Source organism: Narcine bancroftii, chromosome 5, assembly GCF_036971445.1.
Source record: "Narcine bancroftii isolate sNarBan1 chromosome 5, sNarBan1.hap1, whole genome shotgun sequence".
NCBI lineage: Eukaryota > Metazoa > Chordata > Chondrichthyes > Torpediniformes > Narcinidae > Narcine > Narcine bancroftii.
The window spans coordinates 170,917,715-170,939,815 of record NC_091473.1 but is presented as its reverse complement, the minus strand read 5'-3'; the positions used below and the strand labels follow the sequence as shown (position 1 = coordinate 170,939,815).

Here is a 22,101-nt window from a genome sequence, read left to right as displayed (position 1 = left end):
GCCCCTAATGTTTCAGCCTCCACCACGATCCCTGGAAAGGTATTCCAGGCACACACAACTCTCTCGGTAAAAAAAAAATTACCCTTGATGTCTCCCCTAAAATTTCCTGCTTCACTTTGTAACTCTGTCCTCTGGAGTTTGCTATTCCTGCCCATGGAAAAAGGCGGCTGTCCACCTTATCCATACCTCTCAAAATCTAGTCGACATCTATTAATTTCAGCATATTACTGGCCCTAACCCTTTCTGACACATTTTCCTATTTGCATTCATTGCTGTGAAGTTGGTGAGCTCCAGCTGTAGGGCTTCTCTATAAATAAACTACAGATGCACTGAGGTATAAAGACAATGTTCATGTCCTAGTTTCACTCAAGCTCAAATACTCTTACAAGTCTCTAGTGATTAGTTGCTTATAGATTGAAAGTGACAGAGCATTAATAAACCATCGAAGCAGACAACGTTTCTCTTGTTGAACAGAAGGCAATCATCTGGTTAAAATCATCTTAATTCAGTTTTTTATAAAATGCAGCTTAGAAAGGAAGAGGCCATTTGTCCATCATTCAGGTAATCAAAACAATTCCTGTGTTAAATATTCCTGTCCCATCCTGAATTCAACTTTCCTGCCTATTCCCCATATCCCTTGTGTCCTCAATGTGATCAGTGACTGATCATCCAAACCCAAAATATTTAACAAATTCTCAGGGTTTGATTCCCATTCAAATCAATCCCAATTGAATTATACATAATCCTGAGACAACACCTTCTTGTTTTAGACTCTACGATTTTGTGAATGCAAGTTTTTGATTCATAAGGAAGTCAGAGTATAGTCTCAGTATTAAGCATCAACTGACTTAAATGGGAAAGAGAAACAGAATTTACATCAGAGTTCCTTTGTTGTACTTCTGACAAGCTCTGTTTCTCCTTCCACAGAAGCTGCTTGACCTCCTGAACGTTTCTAGTATTTTGGGGGTATTTTTTTTGTCTCTGATCTCCAGCATTTCTATCACCTTTCACCCCACCAGACTCTGCATTCAGCACATCATCCTCACTCATTTCTGCCAGCTGCAACTCAACCCCAATCACCAGACTCATCTACCCCTCTCCAACCCTTTCCACCTACCGCAGGGATCAATCCCTCTGTGATTCCTTTGCCTGCTCAACTCTCTCTGCCCCCCCCCCCCACCCCAGTACTTTCACTTGCAACTTCGGGAAGTGCAACACTTGCTGTTACGGCTCTGTCCTCACCCACAATCAGGGTCCCGAAGATCCCTCCCATGTGAGGCAAAAGTTAGCATGCACCTGTCTAACTTCATCTGCTGTTTGCAATGCTCCCAATGTAGCCACCCTCAACATCAGTGCGAGCAAATGCAGACTTGGGGACCATTTAACAGAGCACATATGGTCTGTCTGCAATGGCTATCCTGAGTTCCCATTGCCTGTCATTTCAACTCCCATACCATCCTGTCTGACAACTGCCAGACCAAGGCTTAAAGTAAGTGAGCTAGAGCAGTCTACGTCCAATGGTATGAATGTAGAATTATCCAATTTCAGGTAATATGTCCCCTTCCTCTTTGGTATTACTTCTGCTCTTCCCCCTTTCCTTCCCTTTCTCAAACCCAACCCATCTATTCAAATCTCCCCTCCTCTGGCTCCATGCCTCTCCAACTTACTCGATTAAACCACCTGCACTTCAGTTCCATCTGGTCTTTTCACTATTATTACCTGATAAGGGGAGAAAGTGAAAATACTGGTTCTTTTTCTCCCACTTGCTAAATTCCTCCAGCAGGTTATGTTTAGCTTCAGATTCCAGCATCTACAACCAAAACTAATTCTGTGACTTTCTCCCTCTCTGTACTTTCTGTTAGTGGCTAGAAACCAAATTATTTCTCTGATTCTTTATCAGAGGAAGTCAAGCAACACCTCCTTTTGTGTTCAATTCAAATATTTACTTGAGAGAAACAAATGATCTTAAATCTTAATTGGCATTTGGTCTTGAGCCAAAGTGAAGACACAGCACAATGTAATCCAAATCCCGACCTCAAAATGTTTTGGAAAATCTTGTTGAAATTTGTTGGCTGAAAGGGGATCATAGAGAATATGTTTCATAAAACAGAAGCTTCTATTCTGAACTTCCTGCAATAATAATATCACCAAAAGTCAGTCAGGGGTAAACACACTGATATGCAGGGAGGGAGTTTGGTATATATATCATGTACAAACAGCAGAGACTTAGTTTATTCTGGACATTATATTCTGCAGAGACATTGTGGTCTGAAGGGCCTGTTCCTGTGTTATGTTGTATATTGTAAAGTGGACTCCAATTCAAATTTCACAAAGTTAATTGTTTTTATTTGTGTGTTGTTCTTGTTGCCTGTCTCCAGGCTGAAGAGGGCCAGTACAAATTGCCCTTACATGCATGGCCCAGGTGATGTGGCTGAGTTTAAAATGTGGGCTCCAACAATAGATTGCTCCAATGAAGATCACCAATCATCTTTCTGCATATCTCTGGAAAAGTCTTCGACTGTGTCAACAGTCATTTGATTTGAAAGTGAGATATACTATCTCAAATGAAAAAAAACATCTGCAGACGCTGGTCTTGGGATGCATATACCAAAAAAAATTCTAAAATCAAAGCAGTTATACAGAACATCACTGAAAGCGACAAGGAATTTCACCGAACAACTTTAGGCAAATATATACTTTCTAATATCCAGTTTATATGAAACACTTTCCATGAGATGTCCTCACAAAAAGGTCCATCATCACACTACCTCATTGGCAGCAGTTTTCAGATAGCTATTCCTGCATTACTAGGAACATGTCAGCTTCATTTCCTGGATTACAAGGTGAATAAAAAGCTGCTGCATTGTATTTGACTGAAAGCAGTTGATTACTCTTCCCCATTTCAATTCCCTGCCCCATCACTATGATTGTCTGTCCATGGTCTCATGTTCCGCCACACTGAGACCACCCGCAAATTAGAGGAACGATGGTTCATATTCCGTCTGGGCACCCTACAACCAGATGGTCATTACATTTTACTTCTCTGGTTTCTGTTAGCCCCTTTCCCTGTCCCCCCAACCCATCACTAGCCCCTTTTCCACGGGAACCTTGTCTCAGGAATTGAAGGCCAATTTACTGGTCAAAAAGGAAAACTGTCAGCACACTGCCATCAACTGACGTAAAATTGTGCTGGGGATTGATGGCCTTGATCCCTACTCATGTCCCTGGTATCAGCTGACTTAAACCAGTGGAAAAAGGACGAGTTACATCCCTGGACTATTGTTGAAGGTAGACTCTCCTAACCCCTGGAATGCCTTGTGGTCAGTGGGAAAGCAGTTTGTGTCCTGGTTAAAAGTGGCCCAGTGGAAACAGCAAAAATGGCTGCTTTAACCGGGACACTGCACAGCCGATTAACTGGGATACTAGCGGAAGAAGGGCTAATCTGTCCACTCACTCTACGTTCACAAAGCCATCCCCCTTCCCCAATCCATTTCAGCTTCCCTCTCTCATTCCCCTGTCCACATCCTGTTAAGTCTGTCCTTTCTTCCCTCCTACCCCAGTCTTTTTATATAGGTGCCTGTCTGCTTTTTGCTCGTACCTTGAAGAAGGCCTGAAACATTGGTTATTTGTCTTTACCTCCCATGCATGCTGAGTGACCTGCTGAGATCCTCCGGCATTCCTTTGTTTTTACCACAATCACAGTGCCTTCAAATCTTTGTGTTTCACTAAGTATTCATGGGCCTCCCCAAATGCCCCCGCACCCGCAGCACTAGGTCACTAGTCTCCACGCGTTTGTTTGTAACGTTGGAGGGAGGAAAAGTGTGACGGCAGTGCACGGAGGAGGTTCAAGGCAGGTGGACACCACCACCAACCCCTCCCCACTGAGCGAGTTTTTGAACTGCAGATTGTGCCCCCCCCACCGCATTTACCCTAATGTCTCCCGATTAGACTTGTTCTGACACCGACCCTGATTCTGTCTGCTTTATCTTCAGCAATTTACTTAGCAAAGACCAGCAGGCAGAACTTCACGTTTCGAGTATGTATGACTTTGTGGCAAATAAGCATGAATGACAACAGTGGCATTGTTAAGAACATAAGAAAGAGGAGCAGGAGTCGGCCATCAGGCCTATCGAGCCTGCTCCGCCATTCAATGGGATCATGGCTGATCTGGTCATTGACTCAACTCCACTGACCTACCTTTTCCCCATATCCCTTAATTCCATTTTTATGAATTCCAGAGAGTCACTATTCTCTGGGAAAAACAGTTTTTTATCATCCCTCTTTTAAATCTATTCCCCTAGTTCTGGTCTAACCTACCAGTGAAAACTATTTTCCTGCCTCTCTCTTATCTATCCCTTTCATAACTTTATATGTTTCTATAAGGTCTCCTCTCATTCTTCTGAACTCGAGTGAGTATAATCCCAGGCGATTTGGACTCTGGTGATCAGTTGATACTTTAAAATGTCAACATTAAAAAATATTGTCACTGAAACATAATCAAAAATATTAAATATCACAGAAATATTTTTTTTAAATAATCCTTTTAATTATTGGAAACAGTGGGTCAGCTTGTTGAATGGTGTAATGACAACAACCTTGTGCTCAGCGACAGCTAAACCTAGGAGATGATGGTGGACTTCAGGAGGAAGTCAGGGGAACATGACCCAGAATTCATCGAGGGCTCAGTCGGAGAGAGGGTCAATAACTTCAAATTCCCGGGTGTCAACATCTCCGAGGATCTGCCCTGGAGTCTCCATGTTGATGTAATCATAAAGAAGACTCACCAGCGGCTATACATTGTGGGGTGTCTGAGGATATTTGGTATGTCACCAAAAACTCTCAAAAACCTCTTCAGGTGTACCTTGGAGTGCATTCTGGCTGGTTGCATCACTGTCTGGTGTGTAGATGCCAACTCTCAGGACAAGAATAAACACCAGAGGGTTGTTTAATTCGGCCTGCCACATCACAGGCACCAGACTTCACTCCATCAAGGACATCTACATGAGATGGTATCTTAATAAATCAGCCTCTCTCCTCAAAGATCCCCACCACCCAGGCCACAGCTTCTTCACACTGCTACCATCAGGGAAAAAGGTACAGGAGCCTAAAGACAAGCACTCAGCGGCACAAGGACAGCTTCTTCCCCGCTGCCATCCGATTCCTGAATAATCAATGAACCAAAGACACTGCCTTACCTTTCATGCACTATTATTTTTCAATTTATAGTAATGTTGTAAGACGGTTATAATATGAATGTTCGCTCTGTGATGCTGCCGCAAAACTCCGAATTTCATGACTTGTTCATGACAATAAATCCTGATTCTCAGCATCTATGGAGAGGGAAACAATGAACATTTCAGGTCAATTATCTTTATCATATGAACAAACAGGATAGACACATTACTTTGTGACTGTGTCTTTGAAATTGAACTGTCTGCTTTCTTCACTGAACTCCTGTGGTTTAGGTTTCAACTTGATTTTTAAATCAACACAGAAGTTACAATGTTGATGAGGCCTCATGTGAAACTGCCTTTGTTCTAGAGCTGTCCATGGAGTAAAACTCAGCCATTAACCTTCCTAAATGCTGATAATCTCAGAACATTCCCCCGCCCGCCCGCCCCACCACAAAACCTTTTTTGTAACAATGGCTAAACAAATCGAATGACCAGCCAAAAAATGCTGCCTCATTTGCTGGTTGTTTCTATTTTAGCTTTACAACATCTTCAGTTTTCTTTTGATTTTTGCTCATCTTTCCATTTACAGTGTTCTCAGAAATCAAATGGATCTTGGATCTTGCCTACCAGTGAACCAGATGCAGAATCCAAGATCTAATTCTCCAGGGCAAATCCTTTGGAATGACTTGGCTCCACATGCAGTCCAACAGAGGAACAAGCCAAGAAGATACCACATTTTTTTTCAATCTCAGTAAACCCAGTATTTCTGCAGTCGATTAAGGTCGTTAGACGTAGGACCAGAAATAGACTATTCAGCCCGTCAAGTCATCCAGTTGCCCACTCAGCCCATTGCCTAGCCTTCTCTCCATAACCTTTCATACCATGATTAAAAGAAAACCTAACGAACTCTGCCTTAAATAATCTTACAACTTGACTTCCACAACCACCTGAGACAACAAATTGCACAGATTTACCACTCTCTGCCTCCACATCTCTGTTCTTAGCGGATGCCTTCCAAGTTTAAATGTTGCCTCTTGTCTTAGACTCTCCCATCATGGGAAACAACCTTTTCACATCTACCCTGTCCATCCCTTTCAACATTCAAAATGTTTCAATGAGATCCCTTGGTCATTCTTCTAATTTCCAACGAGTACAGGCCAAGAGCTGTCAAACGTTCCTCATATGATAACCCTGTCATTCCCAGAATCATCCCTGTGAACCTCTTCTGAACTCTCTAACATCAGCACATCCTTTCTTAAATGGGGAGCCTAAACCTGCTTACAATGCTCCAACTGAAGTTTCACCTGTGCCTGATAAAGCCTCAAAACCACATCCCTGGCCTTATATTCTATACTTGTGTAAATGAATGTCAGCGTTGCATTTGCCTTCTTCACCACTGACTCAACATGCAAGTTTACCTATAGACTATCCTGCACCAGGCCTCTCGGGTCGCTTTGCATTGGGTATTTTCAGTTTTTTACTCATTCAGAAAAATAAACTCCGATTTATATTTTTCTACCCAAGAACATGACTATACACTTTCCAACATTGTATTTTACTTGTCACTTCTCTGCCTATTCTCCTAATATGTCTGTCCTTCTGCACCCTCCCTGTTTCTTCGTCAGTACTTGCTCCTCCATCTACCTTTGCATCATCTGTAAACTTGGCAGCTAAGCAATTCATTCCATAATCTACATCATTAATGGACAATAATTTATATTCTATCATTTCCTCTCTGACACCTTCCTCCCTTCTTGAATAGTGGGGTAACATTTGTGATTTTCCAGTCCACTGAGACCATGCCAGAATCTATTGATTCTTGAAAGATCATTACTAATGCCTCCACAATCTCTACCACTACTTCGTTCAGAAAACCAGGGTGCCCTCCATCTGGTCTGGGAGACTTATCCACCCTTAGATCATTCTGCTTTCTGAGCATCTTATCTTTGAAATAGTAACTGCACTAACTTCCCTTCCCTGATGCCCTTTAACATCTGGCACCCTGCTTATGTCTTCCACAGTGGAGACTGATGCAAAATACTCATTCATTTCCTCTGACATCTCCCTGTCTCCCATTATCATTTCTCCAGCATCACTTGCTTCCATTTTAAAGATTAAAGCCCACCAGTTTCTCAATATAATTTTTTTACAGATGAAGGAACAAAAAAAAAATCATGCAATGTCATTAAATGATTCAATACAATTACTTGAGGTTTTAAGAAATTTGTCACAATGTTTAAAATAATTAAAGCGACCTCTTCTTTTAAATCTGGCATACCTTGCAAGCAAAGAGATGGCAGTGTGGTAATCATACTTATTATTCGGTTCATTACACATAGAACTGGGTGTCAGAAGGTCTAAGATTTAACAATGGTAGATTATTAAGCCCACTGTCCAAATTTCATGCAATTCCTCACATTCTCCCATAATAAAACATAACTTTTTTTTCTCTTTGCATGGAAACTCATTTTTGACCAGCTTCAGATGAAATCTTTGATGTAAAAGTAACAAAAGATTCTTTCGGATCCTTAATAATGACAAGAGTCGGTATAGCCAGGTCTGCCGCAAGAACACATTTAATTTCAACGACGGACGGTCATTTGAATAGGAGTCAGTAGGGCTGTCAAAAGTCAATATTGTGACCCTCATATATTAATTAACCATGATTTAGATCACTGCATGGTGCAAGGAACCAATGGCACATAAATCAAACTTTAAAAGCGTCTCTGACCTGAATTAATTATTGCTGGAGGAAAACACAAACTAGATGAACCAAGAAAAACAGGGTAATAATAACCACACAAGGATCTGTATTTGTTTAAATTGTCTGCTTCATTTCATTAGGACTTAAATCATTTAAACACAATGGTGCTTTCCTGACCAATTACTGATTTCACTGAAACAACCAATTCATGGACTTGCATGGTTCATACAGTCAAAAAGGAAAGAGGGGGATTTCTCTCCATCAAATAGTCTTTGATGTGATTTTTTTTTAAACTTAACCTTGAATGACCAATTCCTTTTCCTGAGATCACAATGTATCAAGCTAGATTTTTTTTTAAGTGGGAAATTTCCCAAGAGATTTTAGACATTTCATTGGGACTGCAGCCTCATCTGAAGGCTCGCTTCTTTTTATAACTTGTATGAATTAGCAGTGCTCAAATACAGAATACCTGTGGTCTTTGCATAATTTTCAGTTCATATTGAGATGACTCAACATTGGCCGACTGGCAATCAAGTTCAACCTGACCAGCAGTGGAATAATGGTGAAAATCAGGAATGTTTATTTAAAAGCACATTACATAAATAAGTGAAACAGACGTACAGATTATAGATCAAGGTTCTTTGAGCAAAAGAGATAAAGGAAATTTGCAAGTTTTACAGCACTTTCTTGGATTTTGTTAACAGTACAGAACATGAAAAATAATCCACTTAGCATTTTACTCATAGAAAAAATTAATTACATCACCAAATGCCAAAAGGGACAAGGAGCAGTGTATTTAAGGTATCGAGTACAAACAGTTGATAGACCATGAGTGGCCAGCCACAGGCATTCACAAATTTTAACTTAACATACATTTAACTAATGAATTACTATACATCTTGCACAGGGGGGTACTGCAAGTACTGGTGTTTAAAGCACATTTACACAGAAACCATACTGCACTGGATGGCAATGGTATCAATAAAGTGATTAATTTGTAAATTACTACACATTTTCCTGATGTGTTTAGGTTTCTCAGTAGCATAATTGTCAAAGTTGTCAAAGACCAAAACACAAATGACGTTTAAATCTGATACGGATGTATATAGATTGATCCCAATTTTAAGTATCTTTCTCACATGAAAGTGCCCTCTTTGTTTAATTCAAGTATGGCATATCGAGGTCACAACACAGAAAGTTTCCAAATACAATCTTGGTTTCATCTGCTACTTATTTTGCTGCCGGTTTTTATTCCACCACATTGCTTGGATCTTCCTCAACTTCACCCCTGGCAGCTTTAGAGATGATGTCAATCCATTTTTTCTGAAGCTCCTCATCATCTGCACTGAAATAAAAGACCTGTTGGGACTGCCTGAGCTTGAAAGCATGCTTCTTCTCAATCATATCAACAGGGTGGGGATGTTCAATTTCATAGCCGGGTAGAGGGATGGTACGGGCATGTTTTCCATCCTATAAAAGAAACTTCCTAGTATTAGTACACAAATAAGGGAAATGAAAAGCACAGTTAAATTGAAACATTCTGCCATATTGGTTACTTTCTGTCAGTGTTTAATCTTGTTTCATCATCATCGTTTCTCAGTCATGGACCCTGCGAGGTGACCGAATCCCTCCAGCATTTACTGTGTGTTGTTACTTCAATTACAGCGTCAGCAGACTTCCACGTTCCACACCGCCCCTCCCCCCCCCCCCCACAGTCATTCATGTCCATTGCACAAAATATTACAGCCAGGATTCTTCCTGGATGTCCAAAATAAAGGAAAAGCTTGACACAAGATAGTGCATCATTGCAGCATTTAGAAGAGTTGAGCCAAAATTACTCAACTACAGTCAAAAATAGAAAACAATTTGCAGTAAAACTGCCTTATTTCAAAACCATGCGATTCCTTCAAAATGACTGAAAATTGAAACATTTTAATTTAATAGAAAAGGATTTTAATACTTTGCAGGAAAAAATGAAATATTCAGTAATCTTTCCAGTTTTACCAAGCTGTTTCTCCAGAACTTTCAAATTTGATGTAATACATTAATATTGAGAACTTTTTATTACTCAAAAGTCTTTTAAATATCCAGTATAAATTGATTTCACATGCAAGTAAAATTGATGAACACCAAGTTATTTTCCAAGATTGTACAGGATTAGGATACAAGTACTGAAATTTGCAGAGACTTCAAGAGCATATTCCTGGAATGATTGCTCACTCCTGCTCTCTCAAGCACAGTAAATCACCTTCCCCACCCTGCTAAAATATTCCACAAATTACTGTGATTTATGCTTTCTTTTCTCTCAAGAAACCCATGGAAAAACTTGCAACCTCTTATCATTATGTGGTGCTGTAAGTGAAGTACACCAATAACCTTTAACGAGGTGCAGGATCCAATGTTCTGCTTCACACATACATAATTTGGTTGACTGATAAATTCTGCTATAGTCAGTGAGCAAAATTATATTTACTATTATCTTGATACAATAATAGCTCTTGTACCAATGAGAAATTGATTACTCTTAGTGAAAGATACAATTTTACTCATGGTAGCCATTGAGAAAATAAATTATATAACTAAAGAATCAATTCTTGATATTTTTCTTTGGCTTGGCTTTGCGGACGAAGATTAATGAAGGGGTAATGTCCACGTCAGCTGCAGGCTCGTTTGTGGCTGACAAGTCCGATGCGGGACAGGCAGACACGGTTGCAAGGGAAAATTGGTGGGTTGGGGTTGGGTGTTGGGTTTTTCCTCCTTTGTCTTTTGTCAGTGAGGTGGGCTCTGCGGTCTTCTTCAAAGGAGGTTGCTGCCCGCCGAACTGAGAGGCGCCAAGATGCACGGTTTGAGGCGAGATCAGCCCACTGGCGGTGGTCAATGTGGCAGGCACCAAGAGATTTCTTTAAGCAGTCCTTGTACCTCTTCTTTGGTGCACCTCTGTCTCGGTGGCCAGTGGAGAGCTCGCCACAGAACACGATCTTGGGAAAGCGATGGTCCTCCATTCTGGAGACGTGACCTACATATTTGCCCCACTTGCGGAGGGGCTTTGTGTCAACTTTCAATGCTCACCCAACATCAACAGAAAGACACTAACTCATCTGCTTTCTGTGGGATATAGATGAGCGTAAATTGGTCAATGCTTGGTGACTGCAAGTTTAGAAATATTTTGTAATCATTGAGATGAAAAATGGTATTGCAAATGTATATTCTTAACTGTACCTTCTGCAGACAGGCACAGCTTTATTTCCTTCATTTGATACATTCTAGCAATGAGACCATGAACTTCAATATATTGCTGCATTGACAACTACTTCTCATTTTTTTCAGCTGCATGTTGGTTCTCCAAATTTCTTCTCGGGGCTGAATATTCACTATAATTCATTTTTGGCCACCAGCTCTTTTATCCTCCAATTCTACAGATTTCAAACTGAATCACAATGATCCATTTCTGACCACTTCAAGAAGGGCTCCCAAAGGGCCTTGGTGACGAAGGCTTCCCGATCATGTCGGAGGTTTGGATCTGGAGCTTGGGTTGCCGACAAATTGAACAGAAAGTCTGTGTGGTCGCAGAGGCAGCAGGAGCGCTGGAGGCAAATCCACAGACACTCAGTTTCTGTCGTGACTCTTTTGCTTCTCTTTTTCCCTTACTGTGAGGGCCTGCTTATGGTGACTCTGTCTGCCTTACAGCAAGTAAAAGGACATTTTGTGTAATATTACATGTTATGTATTATCACAAGACAATAAAGGAATTGAACTTCTTTACAAAAATAAACGAACATATGGGTTTAATCATTGAACAGCAGCAGTTATACAGAAGCCCAAAGAGAACTTACAAGAGGGGACCGTGTCTAAGGAGTAGGATTTGTGTATGAAGTGGAAAATGACATCTCAAAGCATCATGCTTGTCTCATCAAAGTTTCTTTGAAGTGGTAGCGAAGTAGTTTGACCTAAAACTGTCACTATAAACAGGTAAAACCCAGTCTTACCTGATTGCCATTGTGCAAATACAACACCATGGGATCACTTTTGGGAATAGCTACCCATGCCTTGTGCCAGGGTTTTCCCTTTTCCATGAAGTTCAGGTTGCTGCAGAAAAGACTGTTGTCGCTGGTCAGGGAGCTCGGTCTCTGTTGTCGGAAGAAGGTTACACGTGTATGTGATTGTGCCAGTAAAAGTGAATTCCCTATTCAAGTGTCATACTGGACCACAAGCAAAAATTAAATGCAAAGTAGCAAACATGTCAATGTCAAATCTCCACTGAGAACTCTACCCGCCTAACAAGAGTGGCCGTGAGAAACCTACTGTTTCCCATCTCAAAACCCCACGCTTGCTCCATTAAAGGTCAGTGTTTCTTCAGCAGCTTGCCCCAAATCTCCACTGAGAACTCTACCCGCCTAACAAGAGTGGCTGTGAGAAACCTACTGTTTCCCATCTCAAAACCCCATGCTTGCTGCATTAAAGGTCAGTGTCTCTTCAGCAGCTTGCCCCAAGTCTGAATTCAATTTGACAAAGCTTATATAAAGCTGTGGTGGACAACTCATTCTTACCTGATTATCTCTGCTTTTAGGAATAGCTACCCATGGTTTGTGCAAAGGTATTCCCTTTTCTATAAAATTCATGTTTATCACAGAAGTCTATTGGTGCCTCATCAGGGAACTTCACCAACATCAATAGGCAACAGATTGGTTTGGAAGGGTCAAAATCAGCTCCTCAATCCAGAGGCTTTCGTGTTTTAATCAGGAAAGAAGCCACGGTTGGTGAAAAATGAAGCATTATTTTTAGTCTCAAGCTGCAACATTGATGTAAATAATGCTGACAAACCGTTTCATTTTAAATGAAACCCCCTTTCAAATGCATCCATCAAGTTCTCCTTGTTTTTTTTTTGTTTTTTTTTTAATTTTTTATTTTTCACACCATAAATCACAATAGCCATGATATACACTTTTTCTTTTTCACACATTTACAGTGACTTTTTCTCCCCCCCCCCCCCCCCCTCCCAAGCTGCCACATAAGATGACCGTGTTCTGAAGACCTCTCAGTAAAACCACTCCAACTGGTACATTGCAATTCAGATATTTTTTTCTCTTCAGAATTATTTTATAACAAACTGCATTTCAAACATTAACAAGCCCATTAATTTCAACTTTATTAATACCAGGCAGCAATTTATTTTGGTGTACAAACAGCAAAGAATCCTTGCAAGAAAATAAACCATAACTAGTCAGAGTTCGGATGTGTACCTGCAATTTCAGTGATCAATCAACCCTCACACTCCCTGCCCTGCCCCGTTTCCAGTGGGATTCAATTGAAAGTTATTGTTTTCCAGAGTGAAATGTATTAACAACCATTTTTCAATCTTCTTGCTTCACTCCAGAAACCTGGAATAACCATGTTCCATCTTCCATCCTTCAGATCTTCCCGTACTTCTAACTGGTGGCACTTATAACCAATCCAGGCAGCACCTCCCAAGTGCCGTCCTTCTTCCCTCATTTAGAACATAGAACATTCCAGCACAGTATGGGCCCTTCAGCTCACAATGTTGTGCCAACCTATATAATCCTGCTGAACAAACTAAACTTTTCCAACCTCACACACACAACCCTCTATTTTTCTGCATCCATGTCCCTATCGTACCAGCTTCACCACCACCACCCCAACAACACATTCCATGCATTCATTACTTTCTATGTAGAAAAAGACGTACCCCTGACATCTCCCTAGATCTTTTGCCCCTCCCCTTCATTTTTTCTGGTGTTTCCGGTCACCCAGGAAAAAGGTGATGTCTGTCTACCCAATCTATGCCTCCCCACCCTATCTATGACTCTCATATTGTAGACCTCGATTAAGTCACCTCTCATCCTTCTTTGCTCCAAAGAGAAAAGTCCTAGCTCTGTTAACCTTCCTTCATAAGATGCTTTCTCCAATCCAGGCAACATACTTGTAAACCCCACTCCAAATTTTCAGCCTCTTTCCTGCAATGAGTCAACCAGAACTGAACACAATCTAGCAAGTCTAATTGAAACAAGTTTATTGGGAGCTGCAACACTACTTCGCAACCATTAAATTCAATTCCCTGATGAATGAAGGCCAGCAGACTATAAGTATTCTTAACTACCCTAACAACCTGTGTGGAAATCTTGAGAAATCTATGGATTTGGACCCCAAGGTCTCTCAGTTCTTCAACACTGCCTTTTAACCACGTACTCCACCTTCAAGTTTAACCTACCAAAATGCCACACCACACTTATCCAGATTGAACTGTGTCAGCCATTTTTTCTGCCCATTTCTGGATCCTGTTGTCACTCATTACAACCTTCTGCACTATCCACAACACCTCTGACCTCTGCAAACTTACTTGATCCATTCCTCGACTTCTTTGTTAAGGTCATTCAAAAAAAATCACAGAGCAGGGGGTCCCTGAACTGATCCCTGCAGAACTCCACTTGTCACTGACCTCCAAGCAGAATGCATTCCATCTACTACCTCCCACTGCTTTCTGCCAATTCTGAATCCACACAACCTAGGTTCTATGAATCCCTCACCTTATGCTTTTCTGAATGAATCTACCATAAGGGACCTTGTCAAATCCATCTGCACCACATCTACCCCCCTGCCCTCATCAATTTATTTTATTTCTTCCTCAAAACACCAATTAGGCTCGTGAACCCCCTCACAAAGCCATGCTGTCCCTCAGAAGATCATACTTCTCTAAATGCTCGGAAATCCTGTTCTTGAATCTTCTCCAATAGTTTGCTCATCACTGATGCAAATCTTTGGTCTCTAGTTCCCAAGATTCTCCACATTACCTTCTTTTTAAAACAAGGGGACTACATTTGCCATTCTCCAGTCCTCTGCTACCTCCCCTGTGACCAGGGAGGATGCAAAGATAATGGCCAACACCCCAGCAATCTCTTCCCTTGCTTCCTGTTGTAACTTGGGCTATATCTTGTCTAGTCCTAGGGGCTTAACAATCCTAAAGTTTTAAAGAAAATCCAGCACTTTCTCTTTCTTAACTTTATGTTTGACACATAAACTTGTCCTATAGTGACCTCACGTTGACCAAATACCCCACTTCTTGTGAACAATGAAGCAAAGTATTTATTTAGGACTTCCCCTACCTCCTCTGTTCCTGCTGTTACGGATTATATCATATTTTATATTGTGTATAGATATGTTTTTGAAGGATATAATATTGTGGGAGTAGTGTAGGTCACAAACAAACACTTCACAAAACAGATCTCATTTAAAATGCCAGAGAGCTCTGTTCAAGCCAGACAGTCTAGGCTCTGAGTGCCTTTGCAAAAACTTTGAAGAATGCCTACAGAGACTTCATAAGTAGGTATTAATTGAACATGCTGTGGAGCAATGGATTATTGTTTTGAAAGCAACAGATGAACAGACTCAGAAGATTAGGTCTAGTTCTGCAATCTATCTGGTTGCAGTTTGCTGTTCTAAGAAGGTTTTGTGGTTTTGCAAGCAGAGAGAGGAGACCAAACAGGCTGAAGAGAGTGAGAGTGAGTGAGAGTAAGAGAGAGAGAGAGAGAGAGAGAAAGAAAGAGAGAGAGAGAGAAAAAGAGAGAGAGAGAGAGAGAGAGAGAGAGAGAGAGAGAGAGAGAGAACTAGTTTCTGAAGCATGGCAAGCTGGCAGCTTGTTTAAAACTCTTGTGGTCCATACAAGAGAAAATGGCTGGCTAGAGTGTTTCACCTGAAATAAGAGAAACAAAATGAACTCTGTGATGATCTGGGAGAAGAGGTTATCATTTGGAAAATCCATGATGGAGCAAGTTTCTTGGGCAAGACACTAAAGTGGCTGATCAGAGGAAATCAGTTGTGTGTGTTCAACGAGCAACCAATCTCTCTCTGAAACCAACGAAAACCTTCCTGAGCAGTAACCAATTACTTTTAAACACCAGGGTTTGGTGAAGATTCATGAATGTTAAATTCTGTGCACAGTTTAAGAATTGCCTGATACCGGTAAACTTGGAGGAGTGAGAAGTGAGATTGGACTATGAATCAAAATGCTTTTCTGAACTTACACACACATTAAATACATGCACGCTTATAATTAGAAGGGGTTAAGTTATAGAAATAAGTTAAAGTTTGATCCTGTTTTTATGTTTAAAGAAAATTAAAAACTACTTTTGCTTAAATAACCATTTGACTTGGTGAATTTCTATTGCCGTTGGGTTTTGTGGGCCTGTAACACTGCCTAATTCCATCATAATCAGCCCTTCCCCAATTAAACACTTTACCATTTTGTCTTCTCCTATCCTTGACCATAGTTATGACAAAGCTCACGGAGAGGTTTGCCACCTGACTTGACCTGATTCATTACCTAGTTCTTGAACCAGTATGGCCACTCCTCCAGCCGCCTGGTCCACATACGGTGTTAGGAATCATTCTTGGATACACCTGAGAGTAGGAGGTGCCACCAGTATCTTGCACGTCCCCACCATCCAGCTCCACAATCTTTGCCATAGCCTCTCAATATGTTGTCTAGCCACACACTTCAAAACACCTCAGAACCTCTCATGCTTCCTCTCACTGTCACCGCTCCCCGACCATCCATGGAGCTGGATTTCAGCGTGCTGGAATGACACATGTGCTCTCTCTCCTCCCAGCATACATCAGTGCCAGTATTTAATACTTTATCTCACCCCACTAGACTTCACTGCTGATAAATGATGTGCATCCCTTCCCAAATATACCAATGGCCAGAATTCAGAAATAGTTATCTCAAACTGATGAGTAGACAAGAATCACTGGTGGCTTCGTTGCAACCCCTCACCTCTGATTTTGAAACTTTCACATTGCATTCCAGAGACTTCTAGATTGATACTGTACATTTGCTGTCATGAAATTAAATTGAGATCCTGAGATATCCAATTATATTATTTTGAGGTTCTGCCAAATTTATATTTAATTTAACCAGTTCTCAAATAAGTTATCTAGATCAGCCACTCTTAACTGGGGCCATACACCACCTCCTCTTCCCCAGGGGGCATAGAACATTTAAGTAAAAGCCTTGTTTTCTTTTCACCTCATATGATATAAATATATTTTTTTTTATGTAGTTGGTAGGAAGAAACCAAAACTTAACTGTTTCACAAGGAAATGGGCCCATAAACTTTGCTCAAAGAACTCTGCTCAGAGGACCACAGCTGAAAAAAGTTTGTGAATGGCTGATCTAGATCAATATCACATTGCAGAGCACAAGCTGGCTGTTACATCTTTCCGTGTTGCCGAAATACAAAAAAGGTCCAAGATTAATGCAAGTCTCACCTTTGCAGTTATTTAAGTGCTGAATTGTGAATTGCAACACAAAAGAGAATGTGGGAACAGTCTTGGGAAAAATGTATCTTGGATTCAATGCTCAATCTCAAACTTATCATGCCAGAAGCAGGTTTGACTTTATAGTTGTTAGCTGATGCAGCTGTTGTTCAGTTCTTATCTCCCCCAGTTCAAACGTAATTTGAGTTTTACTTCACTCACCTCTGTGGTTGCTTTTTTCTTCTGGTCAGTTATATTATCAGGCATTGGATTTGAAGGGAGCACTGTGGCTGGGAGAGCAAAGCACTCCTTACATACACGGTTGTGCCGACTGTTATCTGCAAGTGGCTTGAATTCTGAACATTTACCACAGATGATCTAAAAACAAGTGCATTGTTGAAATAGGTTACGGACACAACAGAAATCTTTTAATTTTCACTCCCCTCAATCGATCACCAAATTTGTGCCAATTTTTATAAAAAGCCAAGTGACCTTTTCACAAGCAAATCATTGCAACAAAATTCTTCTGAATGCAGTGTCCAAAAAGTCCTTGACATTTGCAATCAAATGTAATAAACACCAAAGAATCACTGCAATAAAGTTCTGTAGATTAATAAAAAAGTTGATTCTTTTATGGTTTGAACAAGGAAAGTCAAATAAAACACTTCACCCTTCTACTAGGGTGGCCTGGTTGGGGCAATGCTGTTACAGTACAAGCGATTGGTTCAAATCCCACGCTGTTTGTAAGGAATTTGTACACTTTCCCCGGAGGCTCTGGTTTTCTCCCACCCTTCAAAAATGTACTGGGGGTTGTAGGTCAATTGGGTATAATTGGGCAGCACTGGTTCATGGTCCAAAAGGGCCTTTTACTGTACCATATGTCTAAATTAAAAATAATACCTCTCTAATGTTGCCCATTTCCTACTTCAGCCCATTTTTTGCAGACTTTCAGGCTCAACTTCTCCAATGCTCTCAGGACCAGCCTGCCCTCGCTACCAAGCAGTATAACCTTATCTTTAAATCTACATCCTAACTTTCACTCACAAGGCCTGATCCTCTAGACATCTACTCGCTCCTAAGGCTGACAATTCAGCATGTTCAACATTCCCATCTTTGTGTTCAAATCTCGGCCTGAGCTCACCCCTCCCTAACATCCTTCAGCCGTATATCTCTTTGTGTTCCAGAAATTTTGGTCTCTCACAAATCCTCATTCGCTCCCCTTCAAATTGAAACCCATGCCTTTGAATGCCTAATACCTAACCTTAAACTATCTCCCATCATCTTTCCAATTCCATCAATACTAAGCTGTCTCTTAAAACCAAACCCCATGACTAAACTGTTGGACATTAATCCTGACTTCTGATTATACAGCATAGAATTTGTCTGGTCATGTTCCTTGAAGCACTTTGGGAAGTTCACCATATTAAGGATACTACATACACTAAATACTTCGTGCTTTTATAGTTCTAGGATCCCATTTGAAAATCAGTGTAGTAGACTTGTGGGAAACCTTGTTTTATTACACCATTCCAAAATTAAATGAGCGATATATTTGTAGCAGGAGATATATTTGAATAAGATATCCAGGAATTGTAGTTTCATTGGAAAATAATGATGCCTGGATTACGTTTTGGATCCCAATTTTAAATCTACTTTGTTTGTTAAAAAGTTGCAAATGCTTTCAATTTTAACTTGGGATAATTGTGGACAAATTATTACAGCATATCTTGCTTACTCAGTTCCATGCCTACGCAAACCTGGTCTGAATGTGAAGGACACACCTTGCTGACTGAATGCATTGCATTAAAATCCATGGATTCTCAGATCCTGTCGCAGAGTCACAGAGTTCTACAGCATGGATGCAGGCCTTTCAGCCAGTCGCGGATTAACTACCGCCAAGGCTGAGCTCTTGTCAGGCCCCTTTGCCACGGGCTACTCCTGGCACCATTCGCTCCCTGCCACAGGCTTGTCCCTCGTTCCCCACCATGGCCCACGCCATCCCTGCTGACTCTCGCTCCCTAGAGAGGGCCTGGCCACCATGCACTACTGGCCTCTCATTTAGGAGTGCTTAGGCTTGGGGGGTGCAGTGGGGATTGGAGGAAGAGGAGACTGGATTAATTTACATGCTGATTTCCCTGCACTGTATTACCCAAACTCGGAAACACCGCAGCCACGTCTGTGGGGAAATCTGTGCAGCTGGTCATCATTAGCCACACAACTGCAAATATCATCCGTTAAAAATAAATGCTCTCTTCTCATAGAAACATCTGGAGGCAGTGAATGTGAATTACAAATCCAACAGGCCACAGTAGCCACCCGGCGGTCCCATCAGTGCCCGGTCACCAAACCAAACCCCAGCCACTCCAACTCCGACAAGTGATCGCTTCTCCTAGAAACTGCGCTCTCTGCTTGCAACTTGGTGACTCTACATACACTGCCGGACGTGCATCCCTCCCGTTGTTTACTGACCTATCGCAGGTGACAGGCCGGACACTGGCATTTCAGAGCCCACTCCTTGCACACACTGCAAATCTTCATGCTGCCACTAGCTCCCAGGAACCACCGCATGCGTCACGCCAGCAACGGCGCAACGCCAACTCTGGCCCAGAGTCACCAGCTTCAACCACACAGTAAGTGTGAAATTATAAACCAAGACCAGGCTACCCATTACTGAGTAGGCCTGGAGCCTAGGGGCTATGGCCCCCTTCCCCTCTGGGCCCTCAGGCTTCAGCATACTCAGCCTAATGGTTAATCCACCACTGCCTTCAGCCCAGATTGTCCATACAGCCCAAAGTGGCCACAATGACCAAATTGCCTACCTAAGATAACCCAATTTGCCTGCATTCTGCTCACATCCCTCTGAACCTTTTCCATCTACATATCTGTCTCAATGTCTTTTGGCCATCAACTGTACCCACCTCTACTACTGTCTATGGCACCCACCACAATTTGTATGTCAGGTCCCTTTAAAATCTTTCCCCTCACCTAAAAACTACACCTCTTACTTGTAGATTACACTACCCTGGTAAAAAAATATAGTGACTGTAACCTGGTGCAGAAACTGAAACACAAATCCTCTCTGAAAATGTTGGACAACTGGACAGAGCTTTGTTGATGGGTTCCATGTGGCAGAACAAGATTCAGAATTTTGAAAAGAGGTTTCAAAAGGTCCTAGTTTACTGCTATTTAAACAATTAAGCACAGGCAATTCTGTTTGGAATTACCAATATTGTCAGCAAGTTTCAGATCAGTTACTCTTGAGGTGGTATGTAAGTGGGAAGGGAAGGTTGAGAATCACTGCTCTAGACCTAATTGTTTCTGAAATATTTTGCTTGAGAAAAATTGCCATTGGCCCATTTCCTTTGGAGTTATGAAACCATCCATGTAACAAGTCAATTAGGTACAATTAAAACAGTGGTTTTCAAACTTTTTCTTTCCACCCACATACCACCTCAAGCGATCCCTCACTAATGACAGAGCACCAATGGCATCGGGATTACTTAAAGTGGTATGTGAGTGGGAAGAAAAAGATTGAGCCCACTGCTCTATCTTTAAAAAAATAATTTGATTAACATTGCTACAAATGAAAGAATAAATTTGGATGCAGTTAACTTCATGTTCAGCTACTCCATTTCTGAAGGAAATGCAAATTTATCCACACACACACTTCTTACAAATGCAATTTGATTGTCATCACCTGCAAACCAGCTTTCAAAATGCTTTTCACACTGAATAGTATTTTTTTTTTATAAAAGTTCTTATATGCTCAAGTTAAACAAATGAAAGCTTGAAGTATGCTATTTCAAATTAAAGAACATAGATCATTGAACAGTACAGCACAGGAACAGACTCTTCATCCCTCCATCTTTGCACCATGATTCCACTCCAAACAAATTCCATCTGCCCACTCGAGGTCCGTTCTCTCTATTCCTATTGATCGTGTGCCTATTTTTACTGCATCTTAAGACATTGCTGTTGTATTTGTTTCTATTACCTCCCCTTTGTACCATGTTCCATGCATCTACCACTGTGTGAAAAAAAATCTGCCTTCAATCTCCTTTAAATGGTCTCCCTCCTACTTCAAATGTATACCCTCTAGTTTTTGACAATTTTATGCAAGGAAAAAGGCCGAATATTAACCGTATCTATGCCTTGCACAATTTTATATTCTTCTATCAGGTTTCCCTCAGCCTTGGATAATGTACCAACAAACAATCCAAGTAGGTTCAACCTCTCCTTTTAGCTAATACACTAAAATCCAGCACTTATGGGGTTTGTTTGATGCTGGATAAGTGTAGTTTCCAGTTGCTTGAGGCTTACTCTTACAATATCAAATTAATATGCCTGCATTAAGAATAAACAATTGAAAAAACAAGGCAAAAATACTATACTGTACTTTTGCTGAACAAATTTCACTTGCATGAATATATAAAATGTAAAGCATTTTAGTTTATTTCAGTCACATTCTTTGAAAATGTTTAACTATCCCTGCACCTGCAGATTCCTCCCCTTCATAGAGCTGCCAGAAAGATGAACAATAACAATTTCAAATTGATCTATATCTTGCTGTTTCCTTGGACAATCCTCCTTGCAAACTACAACCCAAACATTTTTGTATCATCTGCAAACTTATTAATCAGACCACCAATACTTTCATCCAATCATTAATACATATAAATACCACTGATCTATTGAAAAAACACCATCTGTCACAGATCTGCTCTGCAGTTAGAAAGACAATCCTCCACTTTTACCTTGTATCTTGTCTGAATAAGCCAATATGGCATCCAATTAACTAATCTACTGTGATCAAAGTGTAAGACAGGTGCTCCCCAACTTAAGCAATCTTGACTGTCTCTAATAAGTCCATGCTTTTCAAACATGATTAAATCCTCCCCTTAATATATTTTAAAAAGAATTGGGCATGTTACAAAATTAAGCAGACCAGATTTG

The 22,101-nt window shown here is 40.9% G+C and overlaps 1 protein-coding gene across 4 annotated transcripts in view; it reads right to left on the bottom strand.

The window, feature by feature from the left end:
* Positions 1-8,435: 8,435 nt before the first annotated feature.
* LOC138764181 (FYVE, RhoGEF and PH domain-containing protein 3-like) overlaps positions 8,436-22,101 on the bottom strand; it is a 243,352-nt gene continuing 229,686 nt past the window's right edge. For 3 of the 4 annotated variants that reach the window (XM_069939738.1, XM_069939739.1, XM_069939741.1), the window contains 3 exons: positions 17,371-17,526; positions 11,865-12,005; positions 8,436-9,348 (listed from right to left, as the gene is read on the bottom strand). In XM_069939738.1, coding sequence (XP_069795839.1) covers positions 9,127-9,348; positions 11,865-12,005; positions 17,371-17,526 — 519 coding nt within the window. In that variant the 3' untranslated portion in view covers positions 8,436-9,126. The remainder of the gene's footprint in view (positions 9,349-11,864; positions 12,006-17,370; positions 17,527-22,101) is intronic. The other variant, XM_069939740.1, reaches the window with a different exon arrangement.